The sequence below is a fragment of the Sander vitreus genome, chromosome 4 (assembly GCF_031162955.1).
Source record: "Sander vitreus isolate 19-12246 chromosome 4, sanVit1, whole genome shotgun sequence".
Lineage (NCBI taxonomy): Eukaryota > Metazoa > Chordata > Actinopteri > Perciformes > Percidae > Sander > Sander vitreus.
Genome location: NC_135858.1, coordinates 7,903,354 through 7,916,467, shown reverse-complemented (window position 1 = coordinate 7,916,467; position 13,114 = coordinate 7,903,354). Strand labels below are relative to the sequence as shown.

Here is a 13,114-nt window from a genome sequence, read left to right as displayed (position 1 = left end):
TGAAGAATTTGTACAGTGTTCATCACATGGTGTCTTCGGCTTCGCTATTTGGCTGCAGAGACACAGATAGTGAGAGAACAGTATGGTCAAAGAGGTATACAGTACTTGTACAAATAAGTGCGTGTCTACTAATCAGCTTTGGATAATAAAAGAAGATACAAGACCATGTTGTAAGTCTGCAAATAAGCTTTTTTTTTTAAGCAAATGTGTCACTACATCTACCACCACTCAAACACATGTACCTTTCTGATGTTCCTCCACTATCTCATGGATGATCTCTTTGAGCACCGGAGCCACATGATCTAGCTGTTTGGGTGAAAGTCGGACGCCAATCACCACTGTTTCATCCTGGACACACAGAAGAAACAAAGAATTGTTAATGGCTTGTAATCAATGACACAATTCTTTGGTGAAAACAGCAACGATGTTGGGGGTGAAGGTTGTGTGTGTGTGTGTGTGTGTGTGTGTGTGTGTGTGTGTGTGTGTGTGTGTGTGTGCTCACAGGATTTTCACCATGTTCCACCCGAAGAAGCTGTTGGACTCTATCCTCTTTAAACTGACTATTCAATCGAGGCTCCATGTCCTTTCTACCTTCTCTCTCCTGCAGCACAGGCACACAAAACACATTATTTGCACAAAAATGAAAACTACTGTAATACGGAATGGACTTCTACAACCTCCAGCCACAATACCTACATACTGTAAATCATGAACAATAGACAGTTCATCAATTTGAAACTGCGAGTAACCTCCACTTGACCGTTTTTTGTAACTTTATCCTTAAATAGTACTGAAATTTAAATAATGTGTAACTGTTGATATGTTTTTGGTACTAGTATTACTTATGTATCTGCCAGTTATTCTCTCAATTAATTGATTAATCGTTTGGTCATAAAATGTAAAAAAACAACAATTCCGATTTTCTAAAACCCAAGGTGTTCATTAAATTGGTCAACCAACACGCCAACACCCCAAGATGTTCACAAAAGACAAAGAAAAGGAGCAAAACCTCATAACTGGGAAATTATTATTATATAAGCGATTATTTAATTATCAAAATATGTGTCTAATTGTTTCAGAGCTGTGTTGCAAACAGTTTATTGTGCAAAATTGAAGTTACGTAATTAAACTGGTGCTCAATAGGTAAAGCTGCAGGACAATATAATGTAAGACAAAGCTATAATGAGTTAAGCACTAGTATGACTGCATTGAAAAGACATCAGACATCCCTATTACTTTGTCACTCAGCTCTACTTTGGCTCACTGTTCAATCCAACATGAGCTGCTTACCTTCATCAGCATCATCTCTTTTGGACTGAAGAAGGTGATGTGTCCCTCTGTCCTCTCAGCCAGCAGCGCCACCAGGCACGCCAATACCAAGCAACCAGCCACTGCTCCACGCATGCTCATTCTGCTCCGTCCTGGATAAATACACACACACATGTACATACACATATACTGTAGGCATACATGCAGAACAATTGGCTCATGCAAACATACAGTACAGTCAGTGAGTCCACAACAACAGGAGTGAGTGGCACATGAGGCAAGGCCACTTACAGAAATTAGGGAATGTGGGGGGAGTGTGTGTGTGTGTGTGTGTGTGTGTGTGTGTGTGTGTGTGTGTGTGTGTGTGTGTGTGTGTGTGTGTGTGTGTGTGTGTGTGTGTGTGTGTGTGTGTGTATATGCCAGAAACAGTAACTAAATTCCATGTTATTATGCAAGGGAAACATTAACAAATACTTAGTAGATGAGGCGGGAGGAGGGGAGTAAGTGTGGAAGTAAAAAACAATAAACTACTCCACTGAAAAGTGAGATAAGAGTGGACCAGCCATACTGCATACAACAGCAAGACAGCTCTGTACACAAAAGAGAATGAAGACAGGACATCAAAGCAGAGAAAGACAGGGGTAACAGAGAGTGGGGGAAAGCCCAAGAGACAGAAAGAATGAAAAGCAGAGAAGCCATGTGTTATACTCACGGGCTGTGTCAGCTTTGGACAGTTGTTTAAGGAAGTGTGCTTTAAGATGAGCAGAGTTCCACCAGTCTGAGCGTCAGCTTGTCCTAGTTAGCCTTTATATACTCACCCCCTTCTTAACAGGTTCATTTAAGCACTCTCCTCCATGCTCCTGGAAACATATTACTCAGGAATCTGGCTTTTCTTTATTAGGGCAGTAAGGGCCTTTGACCAGATAGACAAAAAGACACATTGATGAAGATAATAAAGAACTCAGATTGTGTACTTAAGGAAAATAATCAATACCACAGTGTAGAAATACTCTGTTTCAAGTTAAAGTCATGTGCTCACATTTTTACGTAGAGTAGTAGTAAGTACAAATGTATTAGCATCGACATATACTTAAAGTGCCACAAGAAAAACTCATTACGCAGAATGGCCCGCTTCAGAATAATGCATATTATATTATTGGATTACAATTACTGATGCATTAATGTGTGCTAATGTGGTGTTATGAAGCTGGTAAAGGTGGAGCTAATTTCAATTACTTTATATACTGCATCTGCCGGGTAGCATGTGAACTTGAACTGGGGATCAATAAAGTTTTATCTCAATCTATAATATTACATGCTAATTTATTTGTTGATTATATTTTGTATTATTAATCTGAACATGCAAACTAACAAGTAACTAAAGTTATCAAATAAATGGATTAGAAGTATAATGTAGCAGAAAATGAAAATTCTCAAGAAAAGTAAGTTTAAGTACCCTTAAAATAGTACAGAACTTGAGTAAATGTACTTAGTTACTTTCCACCACTGATAACCTGTGGCATATTATTAGGAGGTTTGTGTGAGCTACAGGACACATTTGTTCGACACATACTGAATTCATGTGATGTGATACTGCAGTGAATTGATTGTAGAGCTGGATGAACAAAGAAATCAGAAATTCAGTCTCATTTATTTATATTCTAGTCATTTAACCTTAGGAGGAAGATAAAAACTAACTCATTCATAACTCATCTTAAAACAGATACTGCCTACGACATCATCAAATACCGTCAAAGATACAGCAAATAATTATTGTGATTAATAAACTGGACTTTAAGTGTGTGTGTGTGTGTGTGTGTGTGTGTGTGTGTGTGTGTGTGTGTGTGTGTGTGTGTGTGTAGCAGCCAGGAGATGATCTGTCGAGGTCTGTCATAAATTCTCTGCTCTAAACTAATATCAAACACAATGTGACATTTATGACTTGCCAGTAATTTATACTTGTGTACAAACAGACCCACATGCATCTGTTCCTCTGAAACCTCATGGCACTAAAGAGCTTTAACAATGCTTTTTCCTACGTATGACATGTGGCCTAACTGTTTTCCTACACGATAGTGAAATGCTATCGCAGACTAGGTTTATTCTGTTGTCAGAATACTCTGCAGGAGTGGACAGTTAAAAACATTGCCACTGTTGTATCTGGTTTATTGCAATTCAAGGACAAGAGTACAGCTTTGTATCTCTTCTGTAACACCACAATGACGCACAAGCTCTTGTAAGATTTTTCCATCTCCTAGGCTCTTTATGATGAGCTCTTGACTTGCACTTTTTAAAATCAGCGCACTTTAACCATACTGCAGTCAGTGTTTTATGGCAAACTGTTGAGTTTAAAAAAAGTTAAAACAATGCTGATCTTTTGATATCAATGTACTTTTATGTTTTGATGTATTCACAATGTATGCTGCAGCTGAGTTAGGCAGGAAAATTGCATCCCAATCAACATCCTGACACTTAGCATACAGGAGGAAGCTCTTTGTTCATATGGCAGGAAGAACTTTTGTTGTCTCTGTCTGGGGGCTGTCTGTTGATTAGATTATTAGACCAAAAGACTAACTTGAAAAGAATTGACATCCACATGGTAGGATCTTGTTTGTGACCGGAAGTAACCTCAAAACACATGGATTTGGAAATAACGCCTTCTTTTGGGGGATGACGGTAGCCTGGCTTCGCCCTCCTATGTACTTCCGCTCAATTTTCATTTTCCTTCAGTACACCATCTGGGTTTGCGGTATATTCTTGGGTTTTCTCCGGCCAAATCTTTACCAAATCAGTGAACAGAGGGAGTGGCTGAGAACGATGACGTTGAGGTCATGCGCTAGTTTGAGTTGTAGTTCCGTAATTGCGGTGGAGAAAGATGCGAGCGAAGCCATTCGGTCCGTTGTGGCAACGCTGCCGAATATTTAGAGTAAGTTAGAAGTTAGATAAGTTAGATTTTCCAGCTCGCCCCATTAGTGGTGAAGGAGTTGGCTAAGGCGAACGCTAGCGATGCTAAGCTGACGTCACAAGCAAACGTTAGCGATTGGTTATGGCAGATCCAGAGTGGCTCTGGGCAGATCCAATAGTTTTAAACTTCAAAGGGAGTACCCGCCTTGAAGGAAGTTAACACTTGTCAATGGAGAGTGGCCAGACTCTCTGTATAAATGAAATGTACGAGAGTCTGGTAGGACCAGGCTAGGACGATGGACCAATGGAAAAAGTTTTCATCCAAGGAACCGCCCACAACTTCGAGGGAATATATTGGTGAAACTGAGAAATGTTTGGGACTGTAAAATGTAGAACCACGAGGGGAATACATCTTGCGGTCCGCTGCAGCGTCAAATCCTGTTACGTCATGTAATTTTGTTATTAAATCTTTTTGTTAATCTTCCTTGGAGAAAGCCTCTACTTTCTCAAATTCAAGAAAACGCAACAAAACCCATGTGTGTTCGAGTATAGTCAAAATCACTGCAAATGTGTCACTTACTGCCTACTGCATCAACTGAGTACTGCATTTGTGTTTACCTAAAGGATAACTCTTACTGGCATAAATCAACAAATCCCATAAAAAGAAATGAAGTAATGTGTCGTAGAGCTAAAACAATTGATTGATTAGTCGATCAAAGGAAAAATAAAATTCAGTGGTTCAGCTTAAACAATTGTGAATATTCACTGTTTTCTTAGTAGCCTATGCAATAGTACATTGATTATCTTTGGGTTTTGGGAAGCTGGTCAGACAAACCCTTGGATTCTAATATTAGACCTCGACGTGTTCAAAAACTGTAAAAATAAATAAAATAAAAACATAAAAACATCAATGAAACACATAGCATTGATGGCATATTCCTTCATAACATGGGCACCGTAGTTTATTTTGACTCAGTTCCACATACACCTCCTGCTGCCATAAATAGCCTACCCACCTAAGCACAAATGTCTATCAATCTGAGGCTGAATATAGTCTCTAACAAATACACTGTTTACTCCTGTTTTATTAAAATCTACGGAGCCCAGCTATTTTAGAAAAATTACTGTATGTTTAAAAAAGATGACACTATATTTGAGACCCATTTCAAAGCCCTTAGGCTACACGCATAAACTCTGCTTTGACATCTCCCTCACTCTCCTGTTGCACCTCTCAAGGGGGACAACATCCTCATCAACTTGACTAGAGCTTTAAGCAGAGAAAGTGAAAACACCTGACTACAAAATAAATGGCTACACTTCAGATACAAACGGGCATGAGAGCCACAGACGGAATAGAGATGAAGGAAAATGTTTGGAAATATTGGTTAATACGAGCCTTATCCTTCAATATTGGAGAGTGACTTTCTGCTCTGTATGCAGCAGGTGGAGGTCATGGATGTATAATTACGGTGGAGCATGGTGAGGCTCCACCGGATCTCGCGGTGGTAGGCCGATATCGCGGTATTTGGGTCATGTGGCAATTTGCTGAAACGTATGATACAGCCGTCTTTTAGACGAGGTGACTGAGCAGAGCAGACACGCACAGCGTGCTGCTGCAGAGATTTACTAACCATGGTAAGAGAACTGGTGCTGGGTGTTTGTTAATTACAAAGTGTGTCATTGTAGGATACAATCGAAGGCTCTCTAAGATTACCGACGCTTTAAGATTAGACATTTCTTTTTTGCTTATGTTCAACGTTGTTAGGGGCCTTTCAACATGAGTGGAGCAGTTAGCCACCCATGTGGCTAACATTAGCCTGAATTTGTCTTTAATTTGAGCTACTTGGTTTCCCACTACAGATAAAAGTAGCTTTTTCAGTCGCAGTCTTACAGTTGAAACCTTACAGTTGAAGTTTTTTTTTTTTTTACTTTTAGCAGCAGCACATTTATGGAAGTGTTCTGGGTTAACGTTAGCTGGACTGCTAGCTAGCATAACGTAGGCACTGGCCTATCAACACGTGGGTTCATAACGACTACGTGGTTGCGTCTTAAAGTTATCGTAATGTAAGTCGAAGTCGGAATCAACGGTTATAAAGAATTACATTATTTTACATTGACTGTAAAATGTCAACATTTGTTTGTTTCGCGCCTTAATCCAACTATTTTACTTTCCGCAGGTGCTGTTGCACGTGTTGTTCGAGCATGCGGCGGGCTATGCGCTGTTTGCAGTCAAAGAGGTGGAGGAGATCGGCATGCTGCTGCCTCAGGTTGGTCTTCTGTCTTTTGTTTTTTTCTGTTTTTAATGTTTTCCGGATGGAGCAGAGATAACGAGGTGTGTGTTTTAGGTGGAGGAGAGCGTGCTGAGCATTGGAAAGTTCAACAGCATGGTGAGCTTGGCTGCCTTCTTCCCCTTCAAGTCGGCCCAGGCTGCTCTGGAGAACATTAATGCCGTTTCTGAAGGCAAGCTGAATTCCTACTTTGTGGCTGTATTTGTGTCCTCAGTTGTAATGATGTTTTATAATCTGTCAATCCACTGAGTTACTGTGCTGACAACTTAATGTTGAACCTGAACAATTGAAGACAGTTTAAAAATGCAGCTGTGTTTGAGTATGGTGACCTGGCAACACAATTTTGGTTGTGAGCTTTAAAAGATTTAATTTATCTAAATCAATGTATGTAACTTTACATACTAGCAGTAGCCCAACATAAACTGACAGTTTAATTTTGATCAACTGGCAAAATAGTTTAGATAAATGAGAACTTATACCCTCTAAGATGGCTGATCCACGTTCAGTTTAATTGTACAGATTTGTCTGGATTGGATGGACTACTTAATTGCATGATTCAATAAGCCTGGATAAAAAGAGCCAGATTGTATTAAGTCACATTGTCAGTGTCACATCTTTCAAATGGCTTTGCTGCATAAGCTAAGCTTTATTTCTACCAAGTGCATACAGATATATGAGTAATCCCCCTCCTTCACTTGCAGGTGTGGTTCATGCTGACCTGAAGTTGTTCCTTGAGACAAATCTGCCTCTCTCTGGGAAGAAGAAAGCCATGTTGGGGGTTTCAGATGCCAAGATCGGAGCAGCTTTACAGGAAGAATTTAGCATTTCCATCCAGACTGGAGGGGTGGTGGCAGAGATAGCCAGAGGTGGGTAGACAAATTGCCTCCCTCTGATTTGTTTACCCTGTTTGGGAAGATTATGCTTTGTTTGAATATAGGAAACTGGGAGCAAATAGACTTCCTAGGACTGGAACAAATTGCAAACATTTTGAGACTATAAAATAATGGTCTGTTGTGATGAAATCTTGTGACCCTGAGACTCATGAAGGTGCATACTGAAAATCTGAACAGCCACTGGTCATATGCTGTTCTGCTACTGTTCCACTTAACCCAGACAAACCCTTTATGTTATCTGTTCTGTCAGGTGTGCGTCTGCACTTCCACTCTCTAGTCAAGGGTCTGACTGCGCTGGCTGCCTCCAAAGCACAACTGGGTCTTGGCCACAGCTACTCCAGAGCTAAAGTGAAGTTCAATGTCAACAGGGTCGACAACATGATCATACAGTCCATTGCTCTGTTGGATCAGCTAGACAAAGACATCAACACTTTTTCCATGCGTGTCCGGTAAGGTTCCAAATATCCCACCACTTTAAAAAAAAAATAATAAAAAATAAATTAAAAAAAAGTATCGTTTTAAAGGGAAATGTTTCACATAAGATGAAGCTTGGCAGATTGTGGTTTTTCAGTGCTTGTGTGCAGTTCAACTGTCACTTCCTGTGTTGCATGTTAACGTTTATGTGCGCCCACACTGGTAAAACTTGATGGGTGGTCAGTCAACAGCTGACAGTTTGGTATACATTGGGAAAAGGTGTTATTTGGCATCAAGTTTTGGAATTGTAGGTCTTAAACACTTTTTTTTTTTTTTTCTGACTTTTTTCTTCTTCATTGTCTTGTGTTGGCAGTGAATGGTATGGCTACCACTTTCCAGAGCTGATTAAGATCGTGTCAGACAACTCTACATACTGCCGCATGGCTCAGCTCATCGGAAACAGGAAGGAGTTGTCGGAGGAGAGTCTGGAGAGTCTAGAGGAGGTGGTGATGGACGCCGCCAAGGCTCAAGCCATCCTGGATGCATCACGTTCCTCCATGGGTCAGTACAAATAGACATTGAAATACAATTCTTGCCACTTTGGCATCTGTGCACAACACCGGCTCGTTTGCACACAGCATTTGTCAAAGCACATTTATGACCACACCATGCCCCTTATTTGCCCACCCTGGACCAATAATTGTCCTGGGTGACTAACACAGGGGGGCAGAGTATCTCTCTCATAAACCTGTAGTGAAGGCACAAATCCTCACTGCGGATCCTGTCGGGAGAAACAACACATTACATTTGAGGTTACCGGTGTAAACTAATTGGTAGTTGAAGCTGCCCAAGTGGGTGATTAGTATCATCACTCTGCTCAACACCTTCCCCTGCTCTGTTCTTCTCCAGGTATGGACATCTCTCCTATTGACCTGATCAACATAGAGAGATTCTCCAATCGTGTAGTGTCTCTGGCTGCCTATCGACTGGAGCTGCAGGAGTACCTGCGCTCCAAGATGAGCCAAGTTGCTCCAAATCTAGCAGCTTTAATTGGAGAAGTGGTAAGTGAAAGTGTAATGTTAACTTTTGTATCTATAGATTTCTCTGGGACCAATGATGTTATACCAAAATCTGTCAATCCACTGAATCTGTGTGATGAAAAATATATCATGTGCTGATGGTCCTCAGACGTGTGCTCAGTTAATCAAAGTCAAAAACCATCTTAATGGTAGTCCTGCAGTGCTCTCTGTGATTGTCAGTGAGTGTGACGCTATTTTCTTTTCATTAGGTGGGTGCTCGTCTGATCTCCCATGCTGGCAGTCTAACCAACCTGGCCAAGTACCCAGCCTCCACCGTCCAGATTTTGGGAGCAGAGAAGGCCCTGTTCAGGTACTGGGGCACCCCCTCCCTGCTGGGGAAAGAAGTGGCTGCAGTGATGGCAGGGCTGGGCAGAGCAGGGTGACTGGAGAAGACTTTATTTTTTTAAGTCTTTTCTAGAGTGATCCCTCTCGCCCGAATGCACTCCCACAGTCTGAGCAGCCATTTACAGCACTGAGGTAGAAAATCTGAAAAACTTGGTTAGACTGGAAGCTTTGCACACACTTTAAATGCAAATGTGTCACTACCGTATGCTTCGAATTAAAAACCTTGACATATTGAAATGAAATAATCTGCCAAAGCCACCTAAACAATGATAAAGAGCTTGTTGAGCTAATAGATTTCGTAATGCACCATCTCATCGGTGACATAACCTGGAGGTCATCTGGTTTACAAGCACTCTAGTTGTCTGCATGCCAACATTTTGAAGTAATTTCAGAGCGGTCTAGATAGTCTTTCTCCAAAAATGCAAAACCCTCAGAGGTTTGGGAATTAGCACACAGTAGTTTGGACTCAGACTTAAGGTCCTGAAATGCTTTGACCTGATTTCTCAGTACACACAGTTCCTGAAAGAAAATATCAGTGGTTCAGATGCAATTGTTGCCCATGGCTTAGATTTCCACTTGTTCCTATTGTGTAACATTTTACTATTTCTTAGTGTTAAATGCGCTGTATTTTTCATACAGAGCCCTAAAGACTCGTGGCAACACCCCGAAGTATGGGCTCATCTTCCACTCCACCTTCATTGGACGTGCTGCCGCCAAGAACAAGGGCCGGATCTCCAGATATCTGGCAAATAAGTGCACCATCGCCTCACGCATTGACTGTTTCTCTGGTGGGTAACAAGACCTTATAGATCAATGCCCACGTTTGCGTCACAATGCATGTGGCATTTTTGCAATGATGTTCACATTTTTCGTCAACAGTATTCATCCTTTGGGTTGGTGGTGACAAGCTAATTCCTGAGCAAAGCCACGGGCCACTTTTAACTACTGTAATCCTCTGCTGGCTTTGTCCTTGATTGGTTAATGTTACTCTTCTTACAGAGGTACCCACAAGTGTGTTTGGTGACAAGCTGCGTGGACAGGTGGAGGAGCGCTTGTCTTTCTATGAGACGGGTGACGTGCCACGGAAGAATGTGGATGTCATGAAGGAGGCTGTAAAAGAGGTGAGTGCAGAATGACGTGAGAAGCTGGGTGGTAGTCAACAGGACATTAATCAATTGTCTATTAAAGTGAATTTGTCGGTCAATGCTGTAAATGATGAGAAGTCTTTCCCCGACATCACTGTGAGGGTACAAACTGATTTAATGAGCCTGATGCAGCATTATGATTCTTGATTAAAAAAACATGTTGGTTTCACTCAGAGTGTAAATACAGCTTATTTTTTTCTTTTAGGCTACTGATGTTGCAACCGAGATCAAGCGGAAACTGGATAAGAAGGAAAAGAAACGCAGGAAGCGTGAGAAGAAGTTGCAAGAAACCGGTGAAACCAACGGTGAAGCAGAGGTAAGCATTACTTGTAGTATCTGACCATGCATGTTTTGATTTGAGATCTGACCTACACACGTGGTCCTGTCTCAGTGTACGACATGCTATATTAGCCTGACTCCGAACCATTGGCTGGTTCTAAACAATGGACTTGATCACTGAAGTGAGTCAGACATTGCAGCCACTTAAAGGATATATTCTACATCAAGGCTAGCTAGGAATATCAAATCGGTATTGTCACTTAGTTTTTCTTTTATTCCTCACAGGCAGAGAATGACGTGAAGAAAAAGAAGCAAGCGGCCGAGGACATTGAGGTCGCAGCAGAGGAGAGCCCTGCTGCACAGAACGGAGCTGAGGACTCTGCCAAGAAGAAGAAGAAACGAAAAGCTGAGGTAGAAATCCAGGCAGAGGAAGCCGCTGCTACAGATAATGGCGCAGAGGAAGCGGATACTCCTGCCAAGAAGAAAAAGAAACGAAAGACTGAGACTAAGGATGCAGAGCCAGCAGAAGAGACTCCAGAAACCCCTGTGTCTGAAAAGAAAAAGAAAAAGAAGAAAAAAGAGACTTAGAGAATGTGGTCAAAGACTGAATCTTTATAATTGTGTACAGTTTCTTTTTTTAATTTTACTCTTTAATTTGGAGCTTGTTTATGTAAGCAGCTATATGTTGCACTGTCTATTATGGCACCCTTAAAGCAGATTAGACTGCACATAAATGCTTAACTGTGCCTTGACCAGTGACCTTTACTTGTACTTTTGTAAATAACTACCATTAAACTTTTTGACATGTAAAAACATCTTGACTCATGTTTTGCCGTTTCACAGGTTTCTGGTGTGAATTGTTTCAGGACTACCATCTCGTAACTGACGGTTATTGGCAGTACTTTCAGCTATTATCGGGCCACTTTGTACAGTAAGTCACTGTCCATGGACTAAAAGCCACCTACTCAAGTGTTGTCTGCAGGGACAATATGTCTCCTGTTTGACTTGACAACAGATGGAAATGGACGGTTACCTGCCACAAATGCCAATTAATTGCACAATAGCATGCAGAATTAAATGAACATTTCTTTTAAAGCCTAATGTAAATAAGTGTTAAAGCTGATTAAATGTATAATTTTAAAATCTCAAAAGCTGCAAATAAAACCAATGACAAAAGGTCACCAGCTACACACAATGTGTGTTGGAGTATTATTGAATTGATCAGGGTGTTTTGAGTCACTGTGTAACTGGTATCTAACGGTAAAAATAGTGGCCTCTAAAAACTGAATATGATCCGGTTAGGTGTTGTGTTCCAGTTATTGGTATATGTAATTTTGTCATTGAGCATCAGATATTGATACCACTGCCACTTTTCAAGTTCCATTGTTACTGATGCCTGAACCTGCACAACTTGACTAAAGAATTGGTACTCTGGCACAAGCCCAAGGTACTGACGTCCATACTGCCTGCAACATGTTTGGCACATTGATATCCTTTGGTCATTTAATATATCTAATTTTTATAATGCTTAAGTGTTTGCTAGTTGCCTTGACTACCCTGCATTGCAGTTAGACTGTTAGAACTTTGGAGTCGGGTATGGCTGCAGCCTGGAGACCTCCATAGACAGTTAAAAGAGAACTCCCGTCTCATGCCCTCCCGGCTGGTGCTGTCCCCGAGCGTCGACTTTTCCGCTATGTCTTCGTACTTTGGTGTTTTGGATGTTTTTGAAATAAACACGACAATCATGCTAATGAATACAATTTATTTTTTTCAGCAGATGTCTTAGTTACAATACGATGGAGCTAGCAAAACAACTTTGTGTTTATATGTGCGGACGGGATTTATTCAGTTTGGGAAATCCCACAATCTCTACAAAGCCGTAGCTCAAATTGTCTGACTAAACAGGGAGTGACTTGAAATCCTGTCGGTTGTTTTTTTGTATTTCAAGAGCGAATTGCTCCACAATATGAATACAAATTGATCACTTATTTTGTTGGTAACCGTTGTTGTATAATCACAATATTACACTTGAGGAGGCGCCTTTCGGACTTCTAAATTAAACCCTCCCATGTAATATGGCTTAAACAAACGTCAACGGTAAACGCTGATGCAGTTTTAAATGTTTTATGATCTCAGAAAGGAGGAGGTTAACTAATATTTTATATTAATCCTAATTTTTGTTAAATTTCATATCCATAAATGCGGCTTTCAAAATTATAGATTAAAAAGATTTAGCCTATAATAAAATATTGGTTAAACTCTAAATTTTAGATACCAGATCCCCTTCTAAGGGGATGCATGAAAACCTTTTTATTGTAGCCTACTCTCCTGTGGTCTCATGTTATAATTGTAAAAGTGTATTCATTTTAGTATTATGTGGGTGGTTTCATTGTTGAGCTATGCTTTTTGCATACGTTTTTGTTACGCTTGTCCTTTTTTTATGGTTATGAATTTGCAAATAAAGCATTAATAAGAGAAAAATGTAAAGTCATCGTAGG

The 13,114-nt window shown here is 40.6% G+C and overlaps 2 protein-coding genes and 2 non-coding genes across 4 annotated transcripts; 3 read left to right on the top strand and 1 right to left on the bottom strand.

The window, feature by feature from the left end:
* Positions 1–44: 44 nt before the first annotated feature.
* mlnl (motilin-like) lies at positions 45–2,032 on the bottom strand. Its single transcript, XM_078249586.1, has 5 exons — positions 1,982–2,032; positions 1,291–1,421; positions 503–601; positions 243–348; positions 45–52 (listed from the first exon to the last, which is right to left on the bottom strand). Exons 2-5 carry the CDS (start codon positions 1,408–1,410, stop codon positions 45–47), a joined length of 333 nt encoding a protein of 110 aa, XP_078105712.1. The 5' UTR covers positions 1,411–1,421; positions 1,982–2,032.
* A 3,670-nt stretch (positions 2,033–5,702) lies between these two features.
* Positions 5,703–11,431, top strand: nop56 (NOP56 ribonucleoprotein homolog). The gene is made up of 12 exons (XM_078248019.1): positions 5,703–5,808; positions 6,351–6,440; positions 6,519–6,627; positions 7,157–7,327; positions 7,605–7,803; positions 8,142–8,329; positions 8,678–8,829; positions 9,057–9,157; positions 9,832–9,980; positions 10,192–10,313; positions 10,543–10,653; positions 10,902–11,431. Exons 1-12 carry the CDS (start codon positions 5,806–5,808, stop codon positions 11,202–11,204), a joined length of 1,698 nt encoding a protein of 565 aa, XP_078104145.1. The 5' UTR covers positions 5,703–5,805; the 3' UTR covers positions 11,205–11,431.
* Positions 8,448–8,567, top strand: LOC144517472 (small nucleolar RNA SNORA26). Its single transcript, XR_013501934.1, has one exon. It is a non-coding gene; the product is annotated as a small nucleolar RNA SNORA26 (small nucleolar RNA).
* On the top strand, positions 10,400–10,467 carry LOC144517481 (small nucleolar RNA SNORD57). Its single transcript, XR_013501943.1, has one exon. It is a non-coding gene; the product is annotated as a small nucleolar RNA SNORD57 (small nucleolar RNA).
* Positions 11,432–13,114: the final 1,683 nt, after the last annotated feature.

Bases quoted from the DNA above. Each gene is read 5' to 3' on its own strand.
- nop56 (XM_078248019.1), top strand. The intron at 6,441-6,518 runs GTTGGTCTTCTG...TGTGTGTTTTAG, and splicing joins TCGGCATGCTGCTGCCTCAG to GTGGAGGAGAGCGTGCTGAG. The intron at 8,330-8,677 runs GTCAGTACAAAT...GTTCTTCTCCAG, and splicing joins TGCATCACGTTCCTCCATGG to GTATGGACATCTCTCCTATT.
- mlnl (XM_078249586.1), bottom strand. From the start codon at position 1,410: ATGAGCATGCGTGGAGCAGTGGCTGGTTGCTTGGTATTGGCGTGCCTG. The intron at 602-1,290 runs GTAAGCAGCTCA...CCTGTGCTGCAG, and splicing joins AAGAGATGATGCTGATGAAG to GAGAGAGAAGGTAGAAAGGA. The intron at 349-502 runs GTGAGCACACAC...CTGTGTGTCCAG, and splicing joins TGGAACATGGTGAAAATCCT to GATGAAACAGTGGTGATTGG.